This window comes from Pararge aegeria, chromosome 13 (genome assembly GCF_905163445.1).
Source record: "Pararge aegeria chromosome 13, ilParAegt1.1, whole genome shotgun sequence".
NCBI lineage: Eukaryota > Metazoa > Arthropoda > Insecta > Lepidoptera > Nymphalidae > Pararge > Pararge aegeria.
In genome coordinates this window covers 2174167-2186322 of record NC_053192.1, presented here as the reverse complement: position 1 = coordinate 2186322, position 12156 = coordinate 2174167, and the positions used below count along the sequence as shown (strand labels likewise).

At 36.7% G+C, this 12156-nt stretch overlaps 2 protein-coding genes across 2 annotated transcripts in view; one reads left to right on the top strand and one right to left on the bottom strand.

The window, feature by feature from the left end:
• The first annotated feature begins 310 nt into the window (after nt 1-310).
• Nucleotides 311-2183, top strand: LOC120628613 (exosome complex component RRP40). The gene has a single exon (XM_039897075.1). The coding sequence runs from the start codon at nt 399-401 to the stop codon at nt 1107-1109; it is 711 nt and encodes a 236-aa protein (XP_039753009.1). The 5' UTR covers nt 311-398; the 3' UTR covers nt 1110-2183.
• Nucleotides 2184-9354: 7171 nt separating this feature from the next.
• The window catches only part of LOC120628931 (kinase suppressor of Ras 2), a 29443-nt gene continuing 26641 nt past the window's right edge, over nt 9355-12156 (bottom strand). Inside the window, exons 17-18 of the mRNA XM_039897616.1 lie at nt 11935-12064; nt 9355-10826 (exon numbers count right to left, since the gene is read on the bottom strand). Coding sequence (XP_039753550.1) covers nt 10674-10826; nt 11935-12064 — 283 coding nt within the window. The 3' untranslated portion in view covers nt 9355-10673. The remainder of the gene's footprint in view (nt 10827-11934; nt 12065-12156) is intronic.

Genomic DNA, 12156 nt, shown 5'->3' with positions numbered 1-12156 from the left:
ATTTTTTTTTTTTTAATTTATTTTACGGCTATGGATTCAAGTCCTTTAAGGCCTGACAATCTCAGGACTTTGACAATAATAAACTGACCAAAGCTAAAGTACAAAAAGCTTTGCACAGCAGACCACAGCTTTTTTGTATATCATCATCATCACCATCATCAACAGACAACGTGCATCCACTTCTGAACATAGGCCTCTTTCATCGAACATTGACTATTTCAAAAAAAAAATGTGTGGACACAGACAAAGACAAGCCAGAGTTGAGGTATATTTCTAGTTGGGTTGGCATTATCTTGCCTTTGCACATGTCAATGTCATTTTGATCTTTTATTTTCAAACGTAGGTAAACAAAGAACAGCACATGTTTTTCAAAGTATAATTAAAAATTCAGCTGAAACATGAAAGTATCAATCGGCGACGTCGTCCTACCGGGCGATTATTTCGATGAAATTTCAACGGACAATGCGAAATCCCGTGTTGTAATTGGCCCGGGTCTACGAAAAGAGGAAGACCATGTTTATATTACGAAAGCAGGTGTTCTGAAGAAAAAGAATCCTCATACTTACTGGATAGACAGTTATCAGAAGAGGTATGTGCCGTCGAGAGGGGAAAATGTTATAGGCATTGTCTCACAAAAAGCTGGTGATATTTTTAGAGTTGATATCGGCGGAAGCACCACAGCAGCTTTATCCTATTTATCCTTTGAAGGAGCTACTAAAAAGAACAGGCCAGAAGTACAGGTTGGAGATATAATATACGCAAAACTGGTAATAGCGAGCAAAGATATGGAGCCTGAACTTGTATGTATAGATTCCTTTGGACATAAAGGTCGATTGGGTGTCTTAACTGACGGGTTTGTATTTAAATGTTCAATAAACCTTATAAGGAAGATTCTTAGCCCTCAGTGCCCTTTACTTGAGTCTCTGAAGAATGAATGGCCATTTGAACTGGCTGCAGGGATGAATGGCAGGATTTGGATTAAAGCAAATTCCATGAAAGAAACTATAGCATTGGGCAATGCCGTTTTAGGAGCAGAGTTTATGAGCCAGGAGGAAATAAAAAAGATGAGTAATAATATTTCTGCCACTTTAGCTGGGCATGTGTATTAATTTTAAATACTGGTCATCATAATTATATATGTATTTCCAAATCATGAAACTGACAGACTCCTAAGGCTTTAATAGCGTGTGCCAAAAGCTTTGGAAGTTTGTGGTGACTAGGTTATGATGTTACAAAATTGACAGCACTGAAAGTAAAGCTGTGATTTGTAAAAATACCTTAGAAGACCAATGGTTAGCAGTAGTGGTAGGAGATGGTTAAGAATATTATGTAATTTCTTTAAAAAACCAGTAACTATATGTATATAGTGGTTTTACTTATAGCTGTGTGTACACAGCTATAAGTAAAAGTTGTGTATATCTTTACTAAGTCAGCCTCTCAGACTTGTCTCATGATGTAAACAATATTTTATTTTATCTGCTTTTATTTACTCTATCACACTTCTATTTTTAAACACAAATTACATTCAAAAGTAATGTTATGAATACAAGCTTGTACTCATTGAGAGAAATTTTGCTAATGTCCACACAGGAGTTTGGTCCATATTGGAAGATAATACAAAGGTATGCTATTAGCAGCTTTAGCCTTATACTGTAGTGTAAATTGTGTTCTTGCTCAGTCTCAGCTGCTATCATCTAAATCAAAAACTGCATTCACTTGGAAGTTGCAGCGTTCATACACATATTAATTGTAAAGGGATGATGATAACTTCACTCGCCAATTTAAGCCTAAAGCTATGGGTTTTCTAAACGCTGGTCAACCCTGGTCTTAGAAGAATCCACAACAAACTTAGCCGGGTAATCTTTTTTTGTTATCACCAATATCACCATACCACCCAATGTGATTCATTAGAACCAAATGTGGCAAAATGTATTAATGGCCTTAACATATTCTATAGACTCACAAACTTAAGTGAAATAAAACATTGAAATCTGGGCTATGAGCAGGCACAAACATTTTATATACTCAGTCTTATTATTACATAAAGTTCTAATTCCAATGTTTTAATTTGTTCTAAGAGGAGAAACTATAATTTCCACCTTCACTCCAGGCTTGTGTTTCTAATTCTTAACTTATTTATAAACGGAAATAAACGTTACAATAAAACAAACAGCTTAAAGGAATGCTCTTTTTATTTACATCATTATGTCTAATAATTTAGTAACATAATGGTATCACCATTATTGACCACATTGAGTTATGTTCAAAGGTATGCAACTCCTGGCCGCACCAGTTGCAATGGATTTGAAGTTGCTTTCTATAAATTCATGGAGCTATACACCCTTGCCATGTTTTTATTAAAAATAAAAAATAGTATAGTGGTTTAACATCACACAGTAGTTAATCTCCATCAAAAAATGATATTCCGTAAAGGAGATTGATTGTTATATCATAAAAAGATAGTATAATCTCTTAGATATGGTAAGTGACTTCAGGCTATACCTTTTGGTCAGTGAGAACCGCTGGTGCGGGCTTGTCAAAACTTTGATACCTTTTGAATACACACCGTATACACAGTTACGGCCCTTTCCTCCTTCTCTGTTATTTTCCAGACAGTTGGTAACTGGTGGAGATGCGATGATCTGATCTGAAACGTCATCTCCATGGGATTTGGATTAGAGTATACAATTATATATACTACATAAATCTACTGATCCATAGACAAAATGTATAAATCAGGAAATTCAGCAGCCGATGGGTAACCAGAACATACGTCATATATATATTAACTTACAAATCGAAATGCAATTTGTGATATCAATGTGACAGTTCCTGTATGAAGATGTGTCACATTAAACGTCATAAAACACATTACGCTAAGTTTTTCAAGTTATAAATCAGGAAATCTGAGCCCAGATCTTTTTCTTTACTTTCCATCTAAGAGATGGAAAGTAAAGAAAAAATGTTAGCGTTTTTTCAGTCATGCTTGTGATAATATAATTTAAGTAACATACAAGCTTTTTTTCTGCGGTTTTGCCCACGTCTTATTTTGTGAGTATTGTTTTAATTAAGAGCGTTTTGAAGTTATGATAATTAAAGCACTAGACATAAAGGTAAGGAATACTAGATCATGTGTAATTTTTAATTACACATAGCCTATTCTGTATTCAGTAAGTAATTTAAAGATACTGTAAGTTGTAACTTTTCCCTCCCTCGTGTTTACCGCATTAAATTAATAGATATTCGCATTAAAAACATCAAATAATTTATTTACCTCGTCTACTCATCAAAATATTATATTGTACTCTAAAATACTTTAAAAGACTTTCGCTTTAGTTAGTTACGAGGTAAATAAATAGCAGGTTACGGTAACGCATAAAGGACTATGCACGGCGTTTGAGACTTTTTTTTACCGTAAACAAACTAAGACCAAGGTATATCAATCTCACGACTGTAAAACTGTTTACATTGAACCAGCTCAGCCTAGAAAACTACAGTAACTCCAGCATTATTCGACTCATCTTTCACCATTTACATTGGTAAACTAATTTGGTTCAGTAACGACTAACGTCTGGTAAGAACTAAGAGTACGCTGGTCCACACAGGAAATTATCATATGTAAATTTAAATGTAACAATACATTAGCGAGTCAAAATAAATGATAAGGCCGCCTTTGTTACACGAGTGTGTAATAAAGTATTTTTGATTCAACTCGCTCTCGGCCTAAGTCAACGGTTTAAACAGGGCGAGTAGGCAGACCGAGTCGAGTAAAATTTGTGGTGGGGAAAAAAATTGCCAGAGCTCCGCTCGAGACTACTCTGTCAAGTTTACTTGCCAATGCGCTAACTTGTTTTTAATCGCTTTTCGACATGGTCGCCTAATGTGAACTAGCCTCGGTTGTTGTAATGCGATACGAGTAATGAGTAGGTACTCATTGAGAAAACTTTGCCACCCGACACGAGTACGAGTGGAGAGGAGAGCGGGTTCCGTCCATGCCCAAGATGAGGCTCAGCTTTGCCTGCGTTCCGGTACTCTCAAAGAGTACTGTAATAAGAAAATGACGTTAGTATACTCATTACGAACTATGGTACTTAGTGCGATGTATTGACACACGTATTTTTATTGCAAAAATTAAATACATCTGTCAAAACACAATATATCCCGAGCTTATGCATAATTAATTCGATAACAAACTAAGCGAAACGGTCTTTGTGAGATACAAGTTAATGCTCAAAATAAAACAAAGCTAACTTCAATGAATACACTATGAATATCTCAGTAACATTCATAATAATTCGTACGCACGAATATCGTAAACTAAATTCATCATTAGCGTATAGTCCAAGGCTGGACTAATGGCCTTATCTCCAGAACGGCTGAACACATTTTTAATGTCATCAGGCAGCGCTTCACATGGAATCATTTCCGATAGTAGAAATTCTGCGCCGACCATGTTGCGATTTATTTATACTTCTAGTTTATTTATAATTTTACAAAGTTAAAGTCTCTGTTGAATTTAAGATATTAGTTAGATACAGTAGCCCAACTATTCATTATTTTATACACATGTATTCCTAAAGGTAAACGCACACGGTGACTTATCGCGGCGCGATACATTGCATTGCAAATAACATACTAGGTATATTATTTTTATGCTACAAACCCGGGTGCCCGCCTGACGTCATTCCATTATCCTCATTCCCCTTAGGCGTAATTAATAATTTTGAAAGACTGACACTTTCACATTTGTAATATTAGTAATTTTTAAAATTAAAAATGCAACCTCTTGTTGCACCCAACGTTAGTTTTTTTTTTATCCTAGATAGGCTTGACGACTATCATGCGCAATGGAAAGCAATGATGCGGTCTAACTTGCCTTGAAAGCATTCAGGATGTATGTGTCAGAAACGTGTATGAAAACGCTGCGCACGTGTTGACCGAATGTCAACCACATAAGAATGTCTCCCAGTTCTGTGGTAGAATGGTGCCGGAGGTACATTATTATGAATATGATGACGACAACGCAATCCCAACTCCGGGCTGCTACTGAAAATCTATAAATAATTTTGGCGCAAATTAGTCAGGTGCCATTTTGTTTGTTAAATGGCCCGGTCTATGCTCGGTAATATAAGGAGTCTATAGTTTATACTGAGTTGTCTATACAAAATGTACTAAAGTGATAACAGCTTGCAATGCTTGCAATGCAATGTCGCAGCGGCGTTCGTCGTCTGTGTTAGGGCTAACGCAAGCCCTAACACAACACATAAACAGCTCATTGGCTACGGGCAAATATTTCTTTAACATAAACACTCTTTTTTCTGTACCTATACAAAAACAGAAAAAAAAGAGCATCTTTTTTGTCAAATCTTAATAAAAACTTTTACTAAATAGGTAAAGAGCTGGTGGCAGACATTTTTAAATTAGTTATCATCGTCCCTGAAATATGAAATAGTGAAGTTCTTATTTAACTACTAATTGTGACTGCTGCTATACTATCCTGTTACCGCTTTATAATAAATAAAAAATTGCAAGTGGCACAAATGGTAGTTAACAAGACTTTAAAACAAATCGCCAAGACGCCGACAAATAAATTAATCCATCATCAATCCATTCCGTAACATATTAATTTAAGAAATCTCGTAAAATTTAGTCAGCGTTTGCAATGTAATCTCTCAAAAATATGTTTGTTACGACCTCGCATTACAAATCTTGCTTTTCTCTACTATATTATGAAAGTACATGTAAACCTTCTTCTTAAATCACTCTTGTATTGATGAAAATTGCTTACAACCGACGCAAGCGAATCGATTTTATACTATGTAAAGATTCATATACCGAATTTGCCACTAGCTCCTTAACTGAAAAGAGCCTTTGTAAATAATCTTCTTTACGAGTAGTTGTTAACCGTCAAATACAACGAACTGCGAACGCAGCAGATAACTACGAATAGTTCCAACTATGGTCTGAATTCGTCACTCAGCGGGCGGAAGAAAGAACTTTGCCCACAGTAAGTTTTTTTTTTAATTTTTATATTCTACAAGTACAAGTTAGCCCTTGACTGCAATATCATCTGGTGGTGCGTTGATGCAGATGTTAACGGACTAACCTGTTATAAGTTGGCAGTTATAAGCCAACCCGGAAATCGTCTTTGTCGGTATGGTGCTAGATCAGAGAAAATTCAAAAAAGGATGAATTCTTCATTTGCCCCTGCTGGGAATCGGACCCGGGTTCTCATTGCTGCGCTAGAGAGGTCATCAAAAATGTCATGTGAGTGGACGTCAGTCGTTCGAGATCACGATTATGTGCAATGGCTATTAATAGCCTAGTTAACCCGATTTAACGATTCAGTATAACTTTGCCATTTTGAATGGAAAATGGGTGAGAGCGAGGGCACCCGGTGCTTTCGTTGCGATCAGTCTGGTGCGGCGCGCAACGTTGTTTTGTCACAAATAAAATCGACCGAGCATATTGTGTTGGTGGTCCTTCCTGGTGGCTCATAAACTAAATTAAAATTAAATAAATATTTTGAATTTTGATTTTTTTAAATTTTATATGTAAGAAGACCCTCCCACCCGCTCTTAATGTTTGTAGGGTTTAAGCTGTACAAAACAATTTTATAATTAAAATCATTTCCGTTCAACCATTCCAGGCGTTTTGATTTTTATATACCTAACGCTCTATTTATGACATAAGACCGTAAATCATGCCTAGCAGTTAAGAAAACTATAAAGATACAGATTTCTGTCCCAACTCTGCTGGCGGTCACAAGTTTTACTTTTCTTTCTTTTCAGTTAAAGATAAATAAAATCCCATTTAGGTCTGCCAAAGTTATATTGAAAATCAATTATAAAGGTATATCCTAGTCAGGTTTATTCATATCAAATTGCATGAATCACTTTAGTGTGGATTACTGGTCTAAATTCAAAATGTCGACCGAATGCCGCCATTGCGTTACCTCCATTTTGAATAGAATTTGAAATTGCTCAATAGCTCGTTTTCTTTCGATGATTTATGCAATTTTAAAGCTAATTTTAACTTAACCGTCTGAGAGGGTTATTGTTAATATAATACAAAAATACTGACTCAATATTTAAGCGCGAAATAAATAAATGGTGATAACTTACAACAACTATTAAATTAATACAGTGCCTAGGCTACTAATACACTCTTTTTTTCAATTTATTTTACTTCGAAGAGTTAAAAATGTTCAGCGTATGAAACTTTGTCACCTGATGTAATTTCAAATTGTAAAGCTAATAATGTAAAAGTTCTGTAAAAATGGGGACCTGAGTAAAAACAAAACAGGCAAAAAGATCGAGAATTAGTGCAATATTCTTTTAATAAACTATTACAATAACGGCCTGTTGTCTATGGGTTAATTCGTAAATGGAATTTATTTCAAAGAAGTTTAACTCATTAAATCAAGTTCGATTTTTAAATTATAGTTTACGTGTAATGATCAATAAGTATTTTCTGTAAACACCATACGATTTTGTCTGTTTCTTATTCTCCCATCTGTATGATCCTCCAATAAGTGGTATAAAAAATGACAGTGTTTGTATAAGGGATGTCAATATTCACTTGCTGGGATGTTAAGATTTCGACGCCATAGACAACAAAGGCTAAGAAATTTACTTCGACAAAGTAACTTCCGCTCAGCATTCCGAACGGATAATATGTAGTTACAATAATTGAAAATTACTACTATTTACAAGACCACAAGAAATTCGCTCCGGATACGGTCATCACAGCAAAACCTTTAACACTATACAATATTTACAGGTTTTTTTTTTTAATCAACAACAGTCAACTTTCACATTTAAATACGAAAATATAATTTAATCTATCGTTAAATCAAGAGATCAAAGACAAAGGTTTGCGTCCATACTTAACCGTTTCTATTTGTTGACAGCGGAGCGTTTGACTGCGAACCACCTTGCTACCATCTTAGACTGTATCGTCACTTACCATCAGGTGAGATTGCAGTCAAGAGTTAACTTGTAGTAGGATGTAAAAAAAGGAAGAGCGTCAACAATTTTGAAATATTACTGCATTAAGCGATGGTAGTAAACCGACTGAAGCTTCTCGGAGACTGCCATTATGTTAAGGAATTCAATTGACTGTTCGGTTCAGATTTTAAAGTAATTTCTTACAGTGATCGTCGTGATCCTATGGAAGATATATCTGTATTTTTTTTACTTGACGTTTCAAAAGTGCTTAGGCCTACTTGAAATAAATGAATTATCGATGCACCTCAGTCCTACATGGACTCGAACGATGCAAAGATACCTCCCGGTGTCTTAGTTTTTTATCAGATGATTAAGATGATGACGCTGATGGGATTATCAATTACGAGAGAACCGTACAGAAAAACAAAGTATAATTTAATCGAACTAAGATCAAGTATGGACGCAGTACGCAATATTATTATAATTATTTTAGTGTGCATTGTTTATATTCCATTTCACTAAGTATTAATTTACCTGTTTACACTAATAAATATAGCGCGTTAATGACCCTTATGTACGTTAATGAATAATTCTTATGCCCGTTTTCACGAAATATAGGCAACGCCTAAATCGAATGTCTATAGAAAAAAAGGCTATCACCAATTCTTAGGTGATAACTATTGATGTATGTCTAGGAATCTCCTTAGATTAGGCGTTACCTTGTTGGGCGTTCGTGAAAACGGGCATTATTGTCAGAACTATTCAGTTAACTTTTACAATGTTGACCCTTAAATGAACCTCACTTAATTTATTATAATACAGGAAAGTTAGAGAAATCTGTACAGTATAATTTATAACTTTTAATTAATTCACCAGTATACGCTCTCAACTCACGTTTCATTGTTACCGGAGCTTCCACATAAATGTTGACCATACATTTTACGAATGCAAACTGACGCCAAACAAAGTTTCGGCGAACGTACGGAGTGCCTAGTGTCAGATTACCTACGTACGTTTACCGAAATTCGAAAATTAAATACGATTTGTATTGAATAAAAATAGCGCCAGTCTAGTGTCAATACTGTGCAACAGTATACGTTTACTTATTCGATCACGTTATAGTTTTCTACTGTTAATATGGAATAAAAGCGCGCCATCTAGTTTAAATAATGGGCAACATTATTGTCACTACATGGCACTCTTTAAGGTCCATAGCAATCGAAGTGTAAGCCAAGGTAAAAATTTAACACCAGGCACTTTGAAAATACAAACAATAAAAATATTTATGACGGCCGATTGGCGCAGCGGGCCGTGATCCTGCTTTCTGAGTCCAAGGCTGTGGGTTCGATTCCCACAACTGGAAAATGTTTGTGTGATGAACATGAATGTTTTTAAGTTGCTGGGTGTTTATCTATATACTATAAGTATTTAGTATATTGTTCATAATTATACATCCGTTAATATACCCATAACACAAGCTAGGCTTACTTTGGGGCTAGATGGCAAAAAAAAAAATTCGATGTGTGGTTCGACTGTAATGTGATATTCAAAAAATTCACAAAAAATGTGGAATGATTATATTGGGGATATTCGAAAAACCGCAGGTATAACGTAAGGCTGAATTTACGTTTTTATTATTTGTATTTATTTCCAATTTAATTTGTTGATATTCCGAAACTATACTTATAATATAGTCACAAATTCAAACTACATTAAAATAAAATCCCAAGCCGTCCTCTTCTTTAGAGAGAAGTGCGAAAGGAACAGCTTTATGTTCAGTACCAGTATATTTATTATATATTGTAGTATTTTCGATATTTTTTATAGGATCTAGGACTAAATCGCTTAACGACACGTCTGCCTCGGTAGTTATGTCGTTGAGGTAACTAGCAACGGCCGTAGCCGGAAAAAATCTCAAATAGCCCCAGCCGGGGATCGAACGCGGGGCCTTCCACTTAAAACCACAGCGCTCAACGCTGCGCCAGAGAGGTCGTGTGGACAAATTTGCGTTAACTCCATAAAATGTAATTATACTCGTGAGACGTCCCAATCTTTTACAACCCAGACATACAATAAACCCGTAGTATAAAATGTGAATGTTCCTGAAGCCGTTTTTGAAGTATCGAGATAACAATAAGATCATCGTAGTATGGTTTTAGGATCAAAAATCCTGTATTTACTATTGATTTTATTGTTACGAACATTACAACAAGACCTCGCTGTAACAGTGCGTAGAAATTTGAGCCACAGTACATGTTGCATAAGGTCTATTTTAGTATGAAGTGTAAGTGCTTCGATACACGAAAACGACTTGCGGTAAGGCGAGTGTGGTAATCTTTTAGAAAGGGTACACCAAACGCCAATCTCGGCTGTGTCTTCGCCAGCGAAGACAAGGCCCCCGATTCCTTACGTGCGTCCATAAAATTACCACTACACTAGTATCAGTAACCTAAGGACTATCTTCTAGTCCAACCACCCCAATTCTTTGCCCCCTTTGGTTTGACATCATGCCCAAATTGATTGGATCCGTAGGGTTCAACCACCGGTAAATAAAGCAATAAACTTGGTCAACATTAGTACGCGATCCGAAGAAAAAAAACGCTTTCTCTTGTTGTAAGGTGGGTCAAACTAAACGCCCGCGTAGTCATTGTTTGAACGACGTTTGCATCGGACTGGTTTCGAAGCACAGTAACAAGTTAAGGCCACACACAGCGCTCACTAGCCTCAGAACACCGAGTCGGCGGAGCGGGACAGGTGTACGGGGTGCGAGGGAGACCGCGCTAGTCTCTTTCTGGGAAGCTTCTCTAGCGTGGACAGTAGGTGGGGGAAGTCCGGCCGCTCGCTCGATCTGTACGACCAGCATAGCATTAGAATATCCTGCGGAAGAACAGACAATAATTAACGTCACTTTCCTCACCCATAGAAAACTTAAAAACAAGCCACTAGAAATGTTGCGGCCGCGAACAAGACTCAGAGCACTCGAATTTTAACAAAACAACTGTAACAGTTAGCGACTCTATTGTTATTTTCAAACAACATCTCTTCTTACGCTGTAAAACAACGTGGCAATAACAAAAGTGTACGCCATTGTGAAAAACAGAAATGTATGCTCGCAGCGCGTGCGTGTACGCATAGTACGGCCGCTGGGAGCGACTGCATAATATAGTAATTCGGCGACATATGATTTCTACAGTTAAAGTGCTAAAGAGCATATATCTGTCATCACTCTTTTAACATATTATGTGTTATGGATATATTATAGTGGCACAACTATACGGTACTCATTGGAAGTACCGGCGAGCAAGTATGGCATAGCCGGCCTATCGTTGTCGTCGCGGGCAGGCGGCCCTCCTACTCCGCACCGTACCCATCTGTTGCCATGACGATCGGCCTAGTAGACCCACTCTATACTTATTATTACATATATGCAGTGGCGTGCACTGAGTTTCTTACCAGGGTATGCATACAGCAGGGAAATTTCATTAAATGTCAAAAATCCTCCTCCTAGACGAGCTATATTTCAAATTTAGGGTAAGCAGTGCTTTTGTGCATGTATGAAGTGCACGCCACTGCATATATGTTACTACTGTCCTAAAGCTAGGCATCGCCTCATAAAAAGGGATTGGTAGTTGTCTCCCCACATAGTTCTAATGTGGATCGTAGGACGGTTTAGTTTTCCTATTGCACTATTCCTTCCACAAACTATCTATACAAAATAATCCCATCATTGCGTTACTCTGTTGCTGCGTGAAAGTTGGCTAAACAAAAAAACTAATAATTTCATATTGACATTATTTTAGATATAAAAATATGATGCTAAAATTAGGAGTAATTAGTTTTTATAGTTCAGAAATTCTGGCTCGTATTTTCTGCGATTTCTCTCGGGTTTATAATATTCGGACTAGTCCGAAAGCATAACCTGTCATATACAGTTGGTGTAAAAAGCTGTGTGTAAGGAATTCAAGTAAATCTTGTAAAGTTTTACCTTAATATCTCTAGATGCTTGCATGTTCGCAAGCGACTGTTTCACTCCTTTGCCAACTTGCCAAATGATGGCTTCCGGCGGTTGGCCCTTGAACGGGTACTCCCCGCACAGCAGCTCGTACCATACCGTCCTGTTGATGAGAGCCATTGATAAATCCAATGCACGGACAGTCCAAGAATTTGTATTTGCCATCCGTGAACCATCAAAGATTTTGACGGGTTC